The sequence below is a fragment of the Nicotiana sylvestris genome, chromosome 9 (assembly GCF_000393655.2).
Source record: "Nicotiana sylvestris chromosome 9, ASM39365v2, whole genome shotgun sequence".
Classification (NCBI taxonomy): Eukaryota; Viridiplantae; Streptophyta; class Magnoliopsida; order Solanales; family Solanaceae; genus Nicotiana; species Nicotiana sylvestris.
In genome coordinates, this window is record NC_091065.1 from 137,416,158 (window position 1) to 137,435,638 (window position 19,481).

The following is a 19,481-nucleotide window of genomic DNA, read 5'->3' on the forward strand; positions in this document are numbered from 1 at the left end:
TAATAAACTTGAGGTAGAATGTTCTTGACACACCGGGTCCTACCGCGGTCGTGGTGGGTTGAGCAAATTCGAGGCAGAATGCTCGTCCATCATCGCTGTCGCGGTGCGAGGAATTTTTTTATAAGGTTACATAAGAAAACAAAAACAACAACATTCGTGGGTTGCCTCCCACACAACACCTGATTTAACGTCGCGGCACGACGCAGGCTCGGATCATCACTCCTCATTCGCGTATTGGGGCTCTTCCAACATTGTTACCTCTCTATCCCCTTTCTCTTCTACCATTCCAAGGTAATGTTTCAACCTTTTCCCATTCACTATGAACTTATTTGTCCCATCTTCTGATTCAATCTCAACAACTCCAGTTGAGAACATTTGCACCACTCTAAAGGGTCCTGACCACCGAGACTTCAACTTACCCAGAAACAACCTCAATCTTGAGTTGTATAACAACACGAGCTCTTCGTATTTGAAGTTTCGGTCTACAATGTGCTTATCATGCATTAGTTTTATCCTTTCTTTGTATAATCTAGCACTCTCGAATGCCTGGAACCTGAATTCCTCTAGCTCATGTAACCCAGTGACTCTGTTGGTTCCTGTTATCTCCATGTCCAAGTTCAACTGCCGCAATGCCCAAAGTGTTTTATGCTCGAGCTCTACCAGAAGGTGGAATGACTTTCCAAACACCAACTTGTATGGTGACATACCAATTGGAGTTTTGAAGGCTGCCCGGTACGCCCACAATGCATCACCCAGCTTCTTCGTCCAATCAGTCCTTGTTACATTCACTGTTTTTGTAAGGATACTTTTAATTTCCCTGTTGTACACTTCAACTTTCCCGCTCGACTATGGGTGGTACGGGGTGGTCACTTTATGACGAACTCCATACTTTTCCAACAGCCGTGCGAACGTTCTATTGCGGAAATGGGTTCCGCCATCACTGATTATAGCTCTCGGGGTGCCAAAACGTGTGAAGATGTTCTTCTTTAGAAAGCATGTTACCCCTTTTACATCATTGGTTGGGAGAGCCACTGCTTCAACCCACTTGGAAACATAGTCAACTACTACCAATATGTAATTGTTACCATATGAGCTGACAAATGGCCCCATGAAGTCGATCCCCCACATGTCAAAAACCTCCACCTCTTGAATTGTGGTAATTGGCATCTCGTGTCGACGAGATATGTTGCCTGTCCTTTGGCATTCATCGCAACTTTTGACCCCAAGTATGGGCATCCTTGAACAGAGTTGGCCAATACAAGCCCGACTCCAACCCCTTAGCTTCTGTCCGAATTCCTCCAAAGTGTCCACCATATGGTGAAGCATGGCAAGCCTGCAAAACAGAATGTTGATCTTTCTCGGGGATACAGCTCCGGATCATGTTATCTACACATATTTTAAATAGTAGAGGTTCATCCCAATAATAAGACCGACAATCACGAAAGAACTTTTTCTTTTGAATTGAAGAGAGTTCATAAGGTACAATACCACTTGCTAAATAGTTAGCAATATCAGCATACCACGGTGCCTCCTCCATTGTCATTGCTAGTAACTGCTCATCCGGGAATGTCTCTTTTATATCCTCAACCTCTACCTTCTTTTCAGCTCCTTCCAACCTTGAGAGGTAGTCAGCTACTTGGTTCTCTGTCCCTTTTCTGTCATGGATCTCCAGATCAAATTCTTGTAACAAAAGAACCCAATGAATCAAGTGTGGCTTTGACTCCTTCTTTTCTATCAGGTACCTAATTGTTGCATGGTCAGTATAAACAATAACTTTTGAGCCAATCAAGTATGACCTGAATTTGTCAAATGTAAAAGTGACAGCCAACATCTCCTTTTCTGTGACGGTGTAATTGAGTTGTGCACCGCTTAGCGTTCTGCTTGCATAGAAAATCGGGTGCATCAGTTTATCCTTTCGCTGCCCCAAGATTGCTCTTATAGCATAGTCACTTGCGTCGCACATGAGCTCGAACAGTTGCTCCTAGTTGAGTGCAACAATGATGGGTGTAGTCACCAATCTCTTCTTCAGCTCCTCAAATGCCAACCTGCAATCATTAGAAAACACAAATGGCTGCTCCTTTTCAAGGAGTTTGCATAAAGGGTTAGCAATCTTAGAGAAATCTTTTATGAATCGCCTGTAAAACCCGGCGTGCCCAAGGAAACTTCTCAATGCCTTGACTGAAGTAGGCGGTGGCAACTTCTCAATCACATCAACCTTAGCATGGTCAACCTCGATTTCCTTACTGGACACTCGATGCCCCAAGATTATCCCTTCTTGTACCATAAAATGGCACTTTTCCCAATACTAAATTTGTCTCCACACATCTTCTGAGAATTCTTCTTAAGTTGTGAAGACAGTCCTCGAATGAATCCCCCACCACGGAGAAATCATCCATAAATACCTCCATAATTTCCTCCACCATGTCCGTAAAAATGGCTAACATACACCGTTGAAATATCATCGGTGCATTACAAAGCCCAAAAGGCATTCTCTGAAAGGCAAAGATGCCATACGGACAAGTGAATGATGTTTTGGGGCTCTTGAGATCTGATTGTACCCCGAATAACCATCCAAGAAACAGAAGTGAGATCGCCCAGCCAACCTGTCCAGCATTTGGTCAATGAATGGCAAGGGAAAATGGTCCTTCCGGGTGGCTATGTTCAATTTCCGGTAATCCATGAAAATCCGACATCCTATGACTGTAGGAGTCGAGATCAACTCATTATTCTCATTTTGTACAACCGTCATTCCTCCCTTTTTCGGCACACACTGAACAGGGCTGACCCAATTGCTGTCTGAGATGGGGAAGATGATACCCGCATCTAACCAATTGATCACTTCTTTCTTCACCACCTCTTTCATATTTGGGTTCAGCCTTCATTGATGTTCTTTGGAAGGTTTGTGCCCTTCTTTCAAGAGAATCTTGTGCATACAAAAAGCTGGGATGATACCCTTTATGTCCGCCATGGTCCAACCAATGGCAGTCTTACATTCCTATAGCACCTGTAGGAGCTTCTCTACCTATACATCTAGCAAACCGGATGATATAATAACAGGCAAAATAGAATCAGGCCCTAAGAGTTACTGTGGCCCTAAGGTGAGCTGGGAGTGGTTTTAGCTCCAGTTTGGGTGGTTCCTCCACTAATGGTTTTGCTGGTGGTGTAGCCCTCTTTTCTAACTCCAAGGACTCGAACTGAGGTTACCTCTTCCAGAATCCTTGGCCTTCGAGTTCCATGACCCACTTTGCCAACCCTTAACCATCCATCTCCTCTAAATTTGTCAGACAAGCCCCCAAGGGATCTTTAGCAGTCAGGGTCTCATCTTCGTGCAGGATCACATCCACCGCCTCCACTAGTGAGCAATTAGCATATTCACTGGGTCTCCTCATGGATTGCTGAACATTGAATATGACTTCTTCATCGTTCAACCTCATTTTTAATTCCCCGGTTTCACAATCGATCAGTGCTCTCCCAGTGGCTAAGAATGGCCTCCCTAAAATGATAGGTATCTCTTCATCTACCTAGAAATCCAGAATAACAAAGTCTGCAGGGAATACAAACTTCCCCAATTGTACCAACACATCATCAAGAATCCATGTTGGCCTTTTAACCGTGCAGTTAGCTAGTTGCAAAAGCATCAAAGTCGGTCTTGCTCTGCCAATGCCCATTTTGGTGTATATGGCCAGAGGTATCAAGTTTATGCTGGCTCCTAAGTCACATAATGCCTTTGCAAAGGCATAACTCCCAATAGTGCACGGAATAATAAATCTACCTGGGTCAGACATCTTTTGAGCCATGGGTCTTGTCACTACTGCACTGCAGGTCTGTGTCAGAGTTACTGTGGATAGGTCCTGAAAGTCAAATTTTTGTGACATTAGGTCCTTCATCATCTTTGCATAGCCTGGCATCTCTATCAAAGCATCCATCAGAGGAATATTCAATTGAATTTGACAAAGCATCTCCATGAATATCCTGTATTGATCTTCCTTATTTTGTTTTGCCAGTCTCTGAGGGAATGGTGCAGGTATCACCCTTTGTGCACTGCTAGCTGGCTTCTCTCTGTTGGGGTTTTGTAGTACAAGAGGTACCACTTGTTCTGCAGCTTGTTCACTCTCTTTAGCCTTACCCTTATCATCCTGAACCTGTTCAACCACCACTTCAGTAAGTTCTGCTAATTCATCTACCTCCAATGGAACTGGAGTGGCTGGTGTAGTCTCTTTACTAGATTGTGCAACTTCTTGCTCCCTGTCTAAATCTCTCCCATTCCGGAGACTTACGACCATCAGCTGATTCAGGTTTTGCTCCTTGGGGTTGATGTTCGTGTTTGCTGGCAATGTTCCCTGAGGGCAGTTTTTTAAGGCCATGGAGAGTTGTCCCAATTGAGTTTCAATGTTCTTTATTGCTGAGTGATGCACTACCAACTTTTCCTATATCTTACCATTTGTTCCAATGAGTTGTTGAAGCATAACCCTGATCTCTACCATGTTGTTATCTTGTTGCTGAGGAGGTGGATGATATGCCAATTCTTGTTGGTTCTGCTGCGGATAGCCTTGTTGTCTCTGATATGGCACCATTTGTCACAGGGGTTGCATACCTCCTGGTCGTATTGGTCTGTACTACTGATTGGTTGTTGGTCTCCATTGTTGTCCTCTTTGTCTCTGACCCCAAAAGTTGTTGACATAATTCATATCCTCTCTTAACCCTTGGTTGTCACCTTATCCACTCCATGAACACACATAAGACTAATTAATGCAGGGTGTACACAATCCTCCATTTGTTTTGTCAACAATATGCACTTGCTTTGTACCCACCTCATCAATCTTCTTTGTCAATATACTCATCTGAGTCATGAGTGTGGCTATGTTCTCTGCATGCGAATTATTTGGGTCAAGAGGAACTAAATGCACTATTAGTGCTAGTGTTGTGCCCTTCGTCATCCACCTCGAATTCTGGGACATCTTGTCAAGAAGGATTTTGCACTCGGTGAATGTATTACTCAGAAATGCACCCCCACCTAAAGCATCTACATTGGCCTTTAGATTGTCTGCTAACCCCATGTAGAATCTCTGGCCGAGCATCTGGTCTGGAATACCATGGTGGGGACACTTCACTAGCATCCCTTTGAATCTTTCCCAAGTTTCCTGCAAGGTCTCAGTAGGCTGCTGCTTGTACTGTTGTATCTCATCAATCTGTCTTGCAGTCTTGTTGGGCGGGTAAAACTTGTTCAGGAACTACTTGACTAATTCCTCCCAGGTGATAATGGAATTTATTGGGAGCGAATTCAGCCAAGTCTGAGCTTCCCCAGTCACAGAGAACGGGAACAGTAACAACTTAATAGCTTCTGGGGTCACATTTGGCTGCCTTTGGGTCACACAAATCGACAGAAATTTTTTCAAATGTTGTTGAGGGTCTTCAATGTATGACCCAGAGAACAGTCCCTTATTCTACAAAAGATGTAGCATGTTATTGGTGATATGGAATGTCTCGCTATTATTGGGGGCACAACAATGGCAATGGCCAGGTTGTCAGCTATTAGTTGTGCCCATTCATAAAGTGCAGCTTCTGGCACAAGAGGTGCCACCACTCTGACGTTTGGGTCAGTTGGCTCATCCCTGATGTTTCCGTAAACATTGTTTACGTCACCCATGTCAATTTCAAGTTGGTGTGTTTGTTGTGATTATTTGTTCTTCTTGTTGGCATGGTTCAATTCCTGAATGTTTTCTCGGGGTCTGAGAGTCCTTCAAGCAGTTCTCCAGTCCTCGAAGAATTCCTAGGCATACACCTGAATCTCACAAGAGTTCAAACGTGAGAATTTCAATGAAAAAAAATTGTTTAACACCTTAGAAATTTTATCTAAACTAATAATTCCAGCCCTACTTCTAAGTTGTAATAAATAACACCGTTAATTCTCCGACAATGGCGCCAAAATTTGATCACGCCCAACTATGCCTTCTAAAAGACAAAGTGGTCGTTGCAAACATAATCCGGTTTTAATTCCGGAGTCGAATTCTCAGGGAACTAACCTATCTATTACAACTCTTGGCAATGCTATTATCAACTCAAACAATTTTCAGATGCAAGATTTTTATCAATAAAGATTGTTTTTTTTACTATTTCAAATGATATTAAAAATAACAATAAGCTAAATCAAAGATAATTCAGTGGTAAAAAGGTCTAGGGTATTGATTTCCCCAATTGCTAGTTTAAGTCTTAACTCTTTGGCTATAATCTCGCCGTAATACTTCTATGAGGATTATGGGCTATGGGTTATCGTAATTATCTCTCCATCAACTACGATAATTTACTAGAGTATTCTCTCGAACTACTCCAGCTGACAAATCGTGCAGCTCTGAATTATCCTACAAAAGTTTCGTTATCTCTAACCCCACTTTTAAGTTCAAGTAATGAATCTCTTCAGTTACCCAAAAGTGATGTTGTTCAATAGCAATCTAACCTAGTATTCTCTCTCAAGCAACACAAGGCAATTAGAAACGATTAATCAAGGGCCCATTTAATTAATCACCATACAAAATGTAGTTGAACAATCATATAATAAATTCGGCTCGATTATAACAAAGTTGAGTCAAAACCTCATCCAACAATTGGTTCCATGAACCCTAGATTAAATGTTTAGCTACTCATAACAAAGCAAGAGAAAACTACTAAATTGTTCATAATGCGAAATTGCAATAATAAAGAGAAGATAGAAAAACTCTAATGTTTGGTTGATCTTCTCATACTTGTTCTTGCCTCCAAAGTACTCTAAAAACAAGCTTAGTGATTTCTTGGGCAAGCTTCTAGAGTTTATAAAGGTTTGGAATAAGTTTTTTTTGAGTTACACTTTGGTCCCCAAAATTTTTGGCAACTGCACAGTTCACCACGGCCGCGGCAGACCGCGGCGCGACCGCAGTGAGAGCCAAACATTCTGCCTCGTGTCTGTGGCATGTCGCGGTCCAACCACTGTCCACCGCAGTCGTGGTGGATTCAAACCCAATCCACATTTTGCTTCTTTCCACTCGGGTGCTTCTTGATTGGACGTTTTCTTCACATTATTGACTCCAAAACACTCCATAGTTCTTCCTAACTTGGATTAATCCCTGCGAAGCAAACGAATACCAATTAGAGCATTTTGTTATCATGTAGCCTATAAAACAACAATAAACCATGGTATTATTAGGGTGCAAATATCGTCTATGTGGCCTATTATCACTCCACCACCCGCACAGCCAGCTAGAGGCGATTCAGGTAGCTAGAGGTGGAGGTCATGCTATTAGAGGTGGAGGCTAGCCAGCTAGAGGCCATCCGAGAGGTGGAGATCAAAGTAATGGGGCCCAGCCCTATTGTTATGCATTCCCAGCTCGACCTGAGGTGGAGTCATCTAACGTCATCATCATAGGTATTGTTCCGATTTGCCATAGGGATGCCTCAGTTTTATTTAATTCAGGCTCTACCTATTCATATGTGTCATTCTATTTTTTTCATATATGGTCATGCCTCGTGATTCTTTGAGTGCTCTTGTCTATGTGTCCATGCCTATAGGAGATTTTATTATAGTAGATCGTGTTTATTGCTCGTGTGTGGTTTCTATCGGGAGCTTAGAGACTAGTGTAGACCTTATACTTTTTGATATTGTGGACTTTGATGCTATATATTTTGGGCATGTATTACCTGTCACCTTATCATGCCATTTTGGACTGTCACGCCAAGACAATGACCTTATCCATGCAGGGGTTTCCCCGATTAGAGTTGAGGAGGGCTCTTGGCCATTCTACTAGCAAGGTTATTTCCTATGTGAAGGCTCGAAATATGGTCGAGAAGGGATATCTAGCATATTTGGCTTATATCTATAATCCTAGTGCGGAGGTTCCTTCCATGGATTCGATACTAGTTGCGCGCGCGTTTCCAGAGGTGTTCCCTATATATTTGTCTGGGATGCCACCTGATAGAGATATCGACTTCTATATTGACTTAGCATCGGACACTCAACCCATTTCTATTCCACCATATCGCATGGCTCTATTTGAGTTGAAGGAACTGAAGGAACAGTTGTAGGATTTGCTTAATAAGGGATTCATGAGACCTAGTATCTCGTCCTGGGGTGCACCAGTGCTGTTCGTGAAGAAGAAGGATGGTTCAATGAGGATGTGTATAGATTATCGACAGTTGAATGAGGTAACCATCAAGAACAAGTATCCATTTTCGATGATAGATGACTTATTTGATCAACTTCAGGGTGCCAACGTGTTTTCAAATATTGATATTGTAAGGCCCCCTAAAATTTCTACTAAAAAACCCGAAATCTCGTAGTGCCAAGTTAAGAATATATGTTAGAAATTTATAAAAGGCTCGGATCTTTTGGACTGATCTATACATTAAAATTTAAGGAAAAATGTTTTTCAAAAGAGCGCATTTCCAATTATGTAATCGCATAACAGCAATGCGGGTTGCATATCTACCGCAGGGTGAGTCAGTATGCTGGCTAATTTTGAGGTCAACTGTGCGGCCAATTATGTAATCGCATAATCGATATGCGGGCCGCATAGTCGTTGCATAACCTCTTTGGAATTTTTGCGAAGGGCCGTTCTCGGGTGCGTTATAAGACCGCAGAATAGGTATGCGGACCGCATACCTGTTGGTCGCATACTCGACAGTACATTCAAGTCTGAGGGCTACTTTTGCGGTCCCTTTTGCGGGCCGCATGTCAGTTATGCGATCGCATATGCGACCGTAGATTGAGTCGGGGCTCCTATTTTCAATCTTTTAAAACCCGACCCCATTCCGTTAAAAACACCCCATTAGACTCTCTTGTGCCATTTTCTACTACATATAGAGTGAGAGAAAGAGTTCTAGAGGGAGAAAATGATCCTCACTAAGTCATTATTAATTCCTTGCCCAAGTCTTTGAAGATTATCAAGTAAAGTTTCTAATTCTTCATCCTAAGAGGTAAGAACTTGTACCCTATTCATACTAGAATATGTAATTAACAAGTGGGTTCATGGGTATAAGGATGGATTTTCTTGCATGCATGTGTAATAAAGGGGTATGGGGAGACTATGAGCTAAAAATATAACAAATGGGGTGTAGGATGATAGAAACTCTCACCAAAAAAGTCTTAAAAATCATAATGCCCACTTAGGACTTGATAATGTTCCCAAATGAGCTAGAATCTTGATTATCCCTCTAATTATTGGTTCAACTTGTAATTCTCATAAAATAGATCGAAGTTGCTAGGAGTTGCGAAATTATTGTAAGAATTTAAGGAAAACTCTATTTAGGTATGTATGGCTAAAACCCCCTCTTCTTAGAAATTGAGCTCCCATGGCATCCATATAAATGTTGTAAGTCTGAAAATCTATAAATGTAGTACTTGTTATTTCAAGTGAAATGTTGTTGCAAGATTATATGTGTAAGGTGTATTTCAATGTGCATAATATGCCATTCTTGGTAAATGGAGAATGTGTGAAGAATGTGAACTATGTGCTAAAATGCCTAGATTTGAAGTCAAGTTAAAATTGAAATTGTTATGCCAAACTATGTGAAATCCTCTCTATGCTTACAACTTGAATTGCTCTTGTATGTGCCTATTATCTCAAATTGCAAGGTTAATATTGAAAGTAGAAATGATGTGAAACGTGGGGGAAAAGAGTTTGAATAATGAAATGTGGCCTAGTGCCAAGTATGGTGTGATAACTGTGGCCCCAAGTACCTATGAACTGATATATGTGAAATAAAGATTGTAATGAGATGATTGATAGAAAAGGAACAATGTCTTGGTAAGACGGCCTAGCCGATCGGGCCGTGATTGGACGACATGCTACACACATGGTGGTATTGTACTGATATTGAAACCAAAAAGTGAGAATGAAATTGTGACTAAGGTACATGTCTCAAATGAGGCAACCTAGCCGATCGAGTCGTGATCGGACTCCGCACAAGAAAGAGGTGGTATTGTGAATGATGATGCAACAGTATGAAATGTCCCAACCTAAAGTTATGGAAATTATGTGAAAGCTATGTGAACCCTTTTATTTGATGACGTGGTGATTGTTTGAAGCTTTTGTTAGTCCTTATGATTCCTTTATTCTTGTATGGTTGTTCTTTCTAATAAGATGGTATTTAGTTATACATTCTAGTACTATTCCATGGTACAAACGTCCTTTTTGCCGGGGGCACTACATCTTTTGAATGGATGTAAGTGGTTCCATAGCAGAGAGTGCTGATCGCAGGTAGTGGAGCATTCTCCTCTAAGAAGTCTTGGTGAGCCCCTCTTCCTTTAGGGGTTATGTTGTACACCTTTTGTTATAAATTTCCACTTTTGAGGTATAGTTGGGGTCTTGTTGCCGGCATTATCATAATTGTCCTTTATATCCTTAGAGGCTCCGTAGACATTTGTGTGGGTTAGGTACGGGCATTGGATGGGTCACTAGACTATGTTGTAATTCTAAACTCTTGTTTTCTCTAAACTGTAACTGCGTAATATTTTGGGAACATATCTATGGTAAGGGTTGTAATAGAAAATGAATTAGCGATGTTGTATGAATGATATTTCTTATTGTATAATTAAATGGAAGCATGGTTCCTTACTTATAGTGAGTTGGGTAGAAGGTGTCCAAAAACGCTTGCTCAGTTGAGGTCTCTCGATTGAGCATCGGTCGCGTCTCCCGAGGTTGGGGCATGACAAACTTGGTATCAGAGCCTAAGGTTTTAAAGTGTCCTAGGATGTCTCAGAGCCGTGTATAGTAGTGTCCTTCTTATCGGTGTGTAGTCGACCACATCTATAAGTTAGAGGCTACTTGGGCATTTAGGAATAACACCCTTCTTTGATATTTTGGATCGTGCAGCAAAACTTGTTATCAAACTATTTCCCCTCTAACTAGTGCATTCCTTCAACTTTCAGTACATGGCACCAAAGAAGAAAGCCAGAACTGGCTAAGAAGCCAATATTGCCCCAGGAGCGGCAGTCGATTCTGTAATTGATGATGCGGGTGAGAACCCCAAGGGGTGAGAAAATTTCCCCGACTACTACACTGTCTGGTTCTACTGCACCAGTTCCTACCTCTGTTGAGGGTGCTACTATCCCTCCCATTAATATTCATGTTCCGCCTCCAGCCCTAGGTTCTGGTTTCGGTATCTCTGATGGGGATCTTAGGGGAGCTATCCAGATGTTGACTCAGCTAGTGGCCTCTCAAGCCCAGAGGTCAAATGTTGCGCCTAGTTCATCTAGCCAGCAAGGGGATTCCACCAGTTTCAGGGTGAACAGATTTCTTCAGCTAGACCCTCCAGTGTTTACGAGTGCAAATCCAGAAGAGGACCCTCAGGATTTTATTGATGAGATGCACAAGACCCTCAGGGTTATGCATGCAACTGAAACAGAGGGAGTAGAGTTAGCTGCCTATCGTCTTAAAGGGGTGGACTATTCGTGGTTTGAGTTGTGGGAAGATTCCCATGAGGAGGGAAGCCCTCCGGCAAGGTGGAGCGAGATTGCTGATGCCTTTGTAGATTATTTCCTGCCTGTTGAGACAAGGGCAGCCCGTGCAGTAGAGTTTGAGAATCTGAAGCAAGGTAGCAGAAGTGTGTTGGAGTTTTCTCGCCGTCCAAGTATGCCATTCACATGTTGCCCACAATGGAGGCCAGGGTGCCGGTTTGTTCAAAGCCTTAATCCTTTGACTATTAATGAGGCTTCTACAGTTGCCTTGAATTCTGACATGAATTATGGGAAGATGGTGGCATTTGCTCAGGCCACAGAGAACCGTAAACTGAAGAACAAGATGGAGAGAGAGAGAGGTAAAAGCAAGGCCCGGTCTCTGGGAAACATGGGAGAGTCACTAGGTGAGGGAAGATCAGCTTTCAGGGGAGGATCATTAGGGCCATCCCAGTCTGTCGCACAGTCTTCAGCCAGTACACCGCCATCAGGGCCTAGCCAGCAGCAGCAATGGAGTCGTTTTAGGCCCAGTCAAGGTAGCAGGGGACCCCACCAGCAGGGTCGGTCAGGAGGGAGATCCTAGCAGAAGCAGAGGTCCCAGTGCCCCAAGTGCGGGAAGATGCACTCAGGGATTTGCTACATGGATTTACCCATATGCTATGGATGTGGGATGAAGGGCCACATTTAGAGACATTGTCGTGTATCCCGCCAGTGTGCGATTAGGGGCACATCACAACCATCCATTCCAGCAGCTGTGACACCTTCAGCACCTTCTCCAGCTTGAGTTACTCCAGCACCAGCGGGGCGTGGTGCAGCTAGGGGTGGTGCACAAAATTCGGAAGGACCCAGTCGGTTCTATGCTATGAGTGGTTGTCAGACTGCAGAGGCTTCTCCAAATGTTGTTACAAGTATTCTGACTATCCAATCTCATGATGTGTATGCACTTATTGACCCCGGTTCCACCTTGTCCTATGTTACCCCTTTTGTTTTTATGGAATTTAGGATAGAATCGAATCAGCTTCATGAGCCATTCTCGGTGTCTACTCCAGTTGGTGAGTATATTGTGGCAACTCGGGTTTATAGAGGTTGTGTTGTTATGGTGCATGGTAGGGATACCATGACCGATCTTATTGAAGTGGGGATGGTTGATTTTGATGTAATAATGGAAATGGATTGGCTTTAAACATGTTTTGCCAAACTTGATTGTCGGACTAGAACTATGAGGCTTGAATTTCCTAATGATCCCGTTGTGGAATGGAAGGGAGATAATGTAGTACCAAAAGGTCGGTTTATTTCTTACCTTAAGGCCGCAAAGATGTTCAAGAAGGGGTGTATCTATCATTTAGTCCGGGTTACGGACACCGATGTCGAGGCGCCTAGCCTTGAGTCTGTGCCAGTTGTGAATGAATTTCCGGATGTCTTTCCCGATGAGCTCCCTGAGATCCCACCAGATAGGAAGATTGATTTTGGGATTGACGTGATGCCAGACACGCAACCTATATCAATTCCACCTTATAGAATGGCACCGGCAAAATTGAAGGAATTAAAGGAACAATTGAGGGATTTGTTGGAGAAGTGTTTCATCCGACCGAGTGTGTCATCATGGGGTACACCGGTGTTGTTTGTAAGGAAGAAAAATGGGTCGCTATGGATGTGTATTGACTACCGGCAACTCAACAAAGTCAAAATCAAGAATAAATACCCTCTACCAAGGATAGATGATTTGTTTGATCAATTGCAAGGTGCTAAGTGCTTCTCAAAAATTAACTTTCGGTCCGAATATCATAAATTGAAGATAAGGGAGCAGGATATTCCAAAAATGGCTTTCAGGACCCGATATGGGCACTTTGAATTTCTGGTGATGTCCTTCGGGATAACAAATGCCCCAGCAGCTTTCATGGATCTTATGAATCGAGTCTTCAAGCCGTTTTCTAGACTCATTTGTGATAGTGTTCATCGATGATATTCTTGTGTATTCTCGAAGTCGGGAGGACCATGCTGACGGCAGTTCTACAGACTCTTTAGCAATATCAATTGTATGCAAAATTTTCAAAATGTGAATTTTGGCTTGAATCTGTCGCGTTCTTGGGTCATGTCGTCTCCAGGGAAGGGATTATGGTTGATCCTCAAAAGATTGCAGCAGTAAGGAATTGGCCTAGACCTACCACTCCAACAGAGATTCGAATTTTCTTAGGTTTGGCTGGGTACTACAGAAGATTTGTGGAGGGATTTTCTACACTTGCCTCTCCGTTGACTAAATTGACGCAGAAAGCAGTTAAGTTCCAGTGGTACGATGCTTATGAAAGGAGCTTCCAGGAATTGAAATCAAGATTGACTACCGCGCCGATATTGACCCTGCCGGAGGGTACATAGGGACTTGTGGTGTATTGCGATGCTTCGAGGATCAGGCTTGGGTGTGTGTTAATGCAACACGGCTAGGTTATAGCTTACGCTTCTAGGCAACTCAAGAATCATGAAAAGAACTATCCAACCCACGACTTAGAGCTTGTGGCAGTGGTGTTCACACTAAAGATTTGGCGACATTATTTGTATGGGGTCCATGTGGATGTATTTACGGACCACAAGATCCTTCAATATATTTTCAAACAAAAGGAGTTGAATCTGAGACAGAGAAGATGGCTAGAGTTACTCAAGGACTATGATATCTATATTCTCTATCACCCAGGAAAGGCCAATGTCGTGGATGATGCTCTTAGCCAGAAATCTATAGGAAGTTTGGACCATTTGGAGGCATACCAAAGGTCGTTGACCTGGGAGGTTCACTAGTTGGCTAGTTTGGGAGTTCGCCATGCTGACTCTAATGAAGGAGGAGTGATTGTGCAGAATAGGGCTGAATCATCGCTTGTAGCGGAGGTCAAAAAAAAAAGCAATACAATGATCCATTGTTAGCACAGCTGAAGGAGGGGATTTATAAACACAAGACCACAACTTTTTCTTTTGGCATGGATGATGGTACCCTACGGTACCAAGGCCGCCTATGTGTTCCAAATATTGACGGCCTTCGGGAAAGGATTATGGCCGAAGCTCACACTTCTAGGTATTCTGTATACCCAGGTTCTACGAAAATGTATCCTGATCTCAAGAAAGTTTATTGGTGGAGCAACATGAAAAGGGATGTGGCGGACTTTGTGGCAAAGTGTCCGAACTATCAGCAAGTGAAGGCTGAACACCAAAGGCCCGGTGGATTGGCTCAAAACATAGAAATTCCAATGTGGAAATGGGAAATGATCAACATGGATTTTGTGGTAGGGTTACCGCGCACTTCGCATAAGTTTGACTCAATTTGGGTAATCGTGGATCAACTCACGAAATCAGCGCACTTCTTGCCAGTTAAATCTACTGACACAACGGAACAATATGCTCAGTCGTATATCAAAGAAATAGTCAAGTTGCATGGCACTCCAGTCTCAATCATTTCAGATCGAGGGGCTCAGTTCACAGCCAACTTTTGGAAGAAATTTCAGCAAGGTTTGGGTACGCAAGTAAATCTTAGTATATCTTTTCATCCTTAGACCGACGGGCAAGCAGAGCAGACTATTCAGACGCTTGAGGACATGTTACGTGCTTGTGTTATTGACTTCCAAGGTAGATGGGATGATCATTTGCCACTCATAGAGTTTGCTTATAACAACAGCTTCCATTCTAGTGTCCAGATGGCACCATTTGAAGCGTTGTATAGTAGGAAATGTAGGTCTCCCATTGGGTGGTTTGAGGTTGTGCCAGACCTTGTGCACCAGGCTATGGAGAAAGTCAAGATTATTAAGGAGAGGTTGAAAACTGCTCAGAGTCGCCAAAAGTCTTATTCAGACATTCGTCGTAGAGATTTGGAGTTCAAAGAAGATGATTGGGTATTTTTATAAGGTTTCCCCCATGAAGGGTATCATGAAGTTTGGAAAGAAAGTAAAATTGAGTCCGAGGTATATCGAACCATATAGAATCATTCAAAGGATCGGTCGGGTGGCATATAAGCTTGAGCTACCACCCGAGATGTCAACGGTACACCAAGTCTTCCATGTGTCTATGTTGAAGAAGGTAGTGGAAGATCCATACACTATTGTGCCAGTTGAAACTATTGAGGTTAATGAAGAACTGTCATATGAAGAAGTTCCAGTTGCCATTCTTCACAGGCAAGTCTGAAAGTTAAGAAACAAAGAAATTGCCTTCGTGAAAGTGTTATAGAGAAACCAGCAAGTTGAAGAAGCCACTTGGGAAGCCGAGGAAGAAATGGAAAGAAAGTACCCACATTTGTTTGTATAGCCATGTAATAGTTTCTATGAATTTGGTCCCTATGAACTTTGCATCACTTGATCAGTCTATGTAAAACTATTCCGGTTTGATTATATATTGCCTATAGGGCCGTGGTTAGTGTGGTTATGAATTATGTCATGTTACTAGATTGTGTATATGCTATTCGAATATGTTTCTGGGGCTCTCTGGCAGGTGGATAGGCCTAGATACAAAGGAAACTGGCAAAATTTTTGGAAATTTAGGGAGTTAGCCAAATTCGGGGGTTGTTGGTATGTGGTGTGAAGCTGAAATTGCCTTAAGTTGTTGATAAGTGAATCTTGTTCCTTCGAGGATGAATGATCTTAAGTGGGGGAGGATGTAAGGCCCCATGAAATTTCTACTCAAAATCTCGTAGTGCCAAGTTAAGAATATGTGTTAGAAATTTATAAAAGGCTCGGACCTTTTGGACTAATCTGTGCATTAAATGTTAAGGAAAAATGTTTTTCAAAAGAGCATGTTTCTGTAGCCAATTATGCGACCGCATAACAGCAATGCGGGCCGTATATCTACCGCAGAGTGAGTCAGTATGCTGGCTAATTTTGAGGTCAACTATGCGGCCAATTATGCGATCGCATGATCGATATGCGGGCCGCATAGTCGTCGCATAACCTCCTTGGAATTTTTGCGAAGGGCCATTCTGCGGTGCATTATAAGACCACAGAACAGGTATGTGGACCGCATATTGGTCGCATACGCGGGCAGTACATTCAAGTCTAAGGGCTACTTTTGTGGTCTCTTTTGCGGGGCATATGTTAGTTATGCGATCGCATATGCGACCACAGATTGAGTCGGGGCTCCTATTTTCTAACTTTTAAAACCTGACCCCATTCCGTTAAAAACACCCCATTAGACTCTCTTGTGCCATTTTCTACTACATTTAGAGTAAGAGTTCTAGAGGGAGAAAATGATCCTCACTAAGACACTATTAAATCTTTGCCCAAGTCTTTGAAGATTATCAAGTAAAGTTTCTAAGCCTTCATCCTAAGAGGTAAGAACTTGTACCCTAACCTTTGATTTTGAAATTCATACTAGAATAGGTAATTAACAAGTGGGTTCATGGGTATAAGGATGGATTTTCTTGCATGCATATGTAATAAAGGGGTATGGGGAGACTATGAGCTAAAAATGTAACAAATGGGGTGTAGGATGATAGAAACTCTCACCAAAAAGGGTCTTAAAAATCATAATGCACACTTAGCGCTTGATAATGTGCCCAAATGAGCTAGAATCTTGATTATCCCTCTAATTCTTGGTTCAACTTGTAATTCTCATAAAATAGATCGAAGTTACTAGGAGTTCCAAAATTATTGTAAGAATTTAAGGAAATCTCTATTGAGGTATGTATGGCTAAACCTCCCTCCCCCCCTCCTTCTTAGAAATTGAGCTCTCATGGCGTCTATGTAAATATTGTAAGTCTGAATATCTATAGATGTAGTACTTGTTATTTCAAGTGAAATGGTGTTGCAAGATTATATGTGGAAGTGTGTTTCAATGTGCACAATATGCTATTCTTGGTAAATGGAGAATGTGTGAAGAATGTGAACTATGTGCTAGATTCGAAGTCAAGTTAAAAATTGAGATTGTTATGCCAAACAATGTGAAATCCTCTCTATGCTTACAACTTGAATTGCTCTTGTATGTGCCTATTATCTCAAATTGTAAGGTTAATGTTGAAAGTAGAAATGATGTGAAACATGGGGGAAAAGAGTTTGAATAATGAAATGTGGCCTAGTGCCAAGTATGGTGTGATAATTGTGGCCCCAAGTGCCTATGAACTGATATATGTGAAATAAAGATTGAAATGAGATGATTGATGGAAAAGGAACAATGTCTTGGTAAGACGGCCTAGCCGATCGGGCCGTGATCAGACGTCATGCTACACACATGGTGGTATTGTGCTGATATTGAAACCAAAAAGTGAGAATGAAATTGTGACTGAGGTGCATGTCTCAAATGAGGCAACCTAGCTGATCGAGTCGTGATCGGACTTTGCGTAAGAAAGCGGTGGTATTGTGAATTATGATGCAACAGTATGAAATGTCCCAACCTAAAGTTATACAAATTATGTGAAAGCTATGTGAACCCTTTTATTTGATGATGTGGTGATTGTTTGAAACTTTTGTTAGTCCTTATGATTTCTTTATTCTTGTACGGTTGTTCTTTCTATTAAGATGGTGTTTAGTTATACATACTAGTACTATTCCATGGTACAAACGTCCCTTCTGTTGGGGGCGCTACATCTTTTGAATGGATGTAGGTGGTTCCATAGCAGACAATGCCGATCACAGGTAGCGGAGCATCCTTCTCTAAGAAGTCTTGGTGAGCCCCTCTTCCTTCAGGGGTTATCATGTACACCTTTTGTTATAAATTTCCGCTTTTGAGGTATAGCCAGGGCTTTGTTGTCGGCATTATCATAACTGTCCTTTATATCCTTAGAGGCTCCGTAGATGTTTATATGGGTTATGTACGGGCATTGGATGAGTCACTAGACTATGTTGTAATTCTAAACTCTTGTTTCCTCTAAACTGTAACTGCATAATATTTTGGGAACATATCTATGGTAAGGGTAGTAATAGAAAATGAATTAGCGATGTTTTATGAATGATCTTTCTTATTGTCTAATTAAGTGGAAGCTTGGTTCCTTACTTATAGTGAGTTGGGTAGAAGGTGTCCAAAAAGGCTTGCTCAGTTGGGGTCATTTGATTGAGCGCCGGTCGCGCCTCCCGAGGTTGGGGCGTTACAGAAATGAGATCTAGATACCATTAGTTGAAGATTAGGGCATCAGATGTCCCTAAGACAATATTTTGGACTCGATATGGTCATTGTAAGTTCCTAGTGATGTCATTTGGCTTGACAAATGCCTCAGCAGTATTTATAGATTTGATGAACTGGGTATTCAAGCCTTATTTTGATTCTTTTGTGATCGTCTTCATTGATGATATATTGGTCTACTCCCGTAGTCGAGAGTAGCATGAGCAGCATCTGCGAATCGTACTTCAGACTCTGAGAGATAGTCAGTTATATGTCAAGTTTTCAAAGTGTGAGTTTCGGTTGGATTTGGTTGCCTTTTTGGGACATGTGGTATCTTCCTATGGAATTAACGTGGATCCTAAGAAGATTGAGGTCGTTCAGAACTAGCCTAGACCTACTCCAGCTATAGAGATTCGGAGATTCATAGGTTTGGCGGGTTATTATCCCCGGTTTGTGGAGGGGTTTTAATCTATCGCAGCCCCATTGATCAGATTTACCCAAAAGGGTTCTCCATTCAGGTTGTCTGATGAGTGTGAGTTGAGCTTTCAGAAGCTCAAGACTTCTTTGACTACAGCTCTCGTGTTGGTGTTGCATACGGGTTCAGGATCTTACACCATGTATTATGATGCATCACGTATTGGGCTTGGCGCGGTATTGATACAGAATGGTAGGGTGATTGCCTACGCATCGTGGAGCTGAAGGTTCATGAGAATAACTACCCCATTCATATTTTAGATTTGGAAGTTATTGTTCATGAACTGAAGATTTGGAGGAATTACCTCTATGGCATTTCATGTGACGTATTCACATATCATTGGAGTCTACAACACTTGCTTAAGAAAAAGGATCTAAAATTCAGGCAGTGGAGGTGGTTAGAGTTGTTAAAACACTATGATATCACTATTTGTACAATCCCTGGAAGGCCAATGTGGTGGTGATACCTTGAGCAGAAAGGCAGAGTATATGGGTAGCCTTGCATATATTCTAGTTGGTGAGAGAC

At 42.2% G+C, this 19,481-nt stretch overlaps 4 protein-coding genes across 4 annotated transcripts; 2 read left to right on the forward strand and 2 right to left on the reverse strand.

The window, feature by feature from the left end:
* Positions 1-216: 216 nt before the first annotated feature.
* LOC138878292 (uncharacterized) lies at positions 217-1,963 on the reverse strand. Its single transcript, XM_070157959.1, has 3 exons — positions 1,449-1,963; positions 1,003-1,333; positions 217-846 (listed from the first exon to the last, which is right to left on the reverse strand). The coding sequence occupies exons 1-3, from the start codon at positions 1,961-1,963 to the stop codon at positions 217-219; spliced, it is 1,476 nt and encodes a 491-aa protein (XP_070014060.1).
* Positions 1,964-3,254: 1,291 nt separating this feature from the next.
* LOC138878293 (uncharacterized) lies at positions 3,255-5,647 on the reverse strand. Its single transcript, XM_070157960.1, has 4 exons — positions 5,504-5,647; positions 4,812-5,201; positions 3,576-4,340; positions 3,255-3,521 (listed from the first exon to the last, which is right to left on the reverse strand). Exons 1-4 carry the CDS (start codon positions 5,645-5,647, stop codon positions 3,255-3,257), a joined length of 1,566 nt encoding a protein of 521 aa, XP_070014061.1.
* Positions 5,648-10,979: 5,332 nt separating this feature from the next.
* Positions 10,980-12,605, forward strand: LOC138878294 (uncharacterized). Its single transcript, XM_070157961.1, has 2 exons — positions 10,980-11,958; positions 12,217-12,605. The coding sequence occupies exons 1-2, from the start codon at positions 10,980-10,982 to the stop codon at positions 12,603-12,605; spliced, it is 1,368 nt and encodes a 455-aa protein (XP_070014062.1).
* A 932-nt stretch (positions 12,606-13,537) lies between these two features.
* LOC138878295 (uncharacterized mitochondrial protein AtMg00860-like) lies at positions 13,538-14,209 on the forward strand. The gene is made up of 2 exons (XM_070157962.1): positions 13,538-13,787; positions 14,109-14,209. Exons 1-2 carry the CDS (start codon positions 13,538-13,540, stop codon positions 14,207-14,209), a joined length of 351 nt encoding a protein of 116 aa, XP_070014063.1.
* The last annotated feature ends 5,272 nt before the right edge of the window (positions 14,210-19,481 follow it).

Excerpts from the sequence above, each read along its gene's own strand:
- LOC138878292 (XM_070157959.1), bottom strand. The coding sequence starts at position 1,963 with ATGTGCGACGCAAGTGACTATGCTATAAGAGCAATCTTGGGGCAGCGA. Across the intron at positions 1,334-1,448 it reads TCTTCAATTCAAAAGAAAAA|GCTTGCCATGCTTCACCATA; the intron begins GTTCTTTCGTGA and ends TCTGTTTTGCAG. Across the intron at positions 847-1,002 it reads CAACCAATGATGTAAAAGGG|TCGAGCGGGAAAGTTGAAGT; the intron begins GTAACATGCTTT and ends TACCACCCATAG.
- LOC138878293 (XM_070157960.1), bottom strand. The coding sequence starts at position 5,647 with ATGGGTGACGTAAACAATGTTTACGGAAACATCAGGGATGAGCCAACT. Across the intron at positions 5,202-5,503 it reads ACCTGGCCATTGCCATTGTT|ACTGCAAGACAGATTGATGA; the intron begins GTGCCCCCAATA and ends CCGCCCAACAAG. Across the intron at positions 4,341-4,811 it reads TGACAAAGAAGATTGATGAG|GGAACATTGCCAGCAAACAC; the intron begins GTGGGTACAAAG and ends AACTGCCCTCAG.
- LOC138878294 (XM_070157961.1), top strand. The coding sequence starts at position 10,980 with ATGCGGGTGAGAACCCCAAGGGGTGAGAAAATTTCCCCGACTACTACA. Across the intron at positions 11,959-12,216 it reads TCGTTTTAGGCCCAGTCAAG|CACCAGCGGGGCGTGGTGCA; the intron begins GTAGCAGGGGAC and ends GAGTTACTCCAG.
- LOC138878295 (XM_070157962.1), top strand. The coding sequence starts at position 13,538 with ATGGTTGATCCTCAAAAGATTGCAGCAGTAAGGAATTGGCCTAGACCT. Across the intron at positions 13,788-14,108 it reads GATATTGACCCTGCCGGAGG|GAAAGGCCAATGTCGTGGAT; the intron begins GTACATAGGGAC and ends TCTATCACCCAG.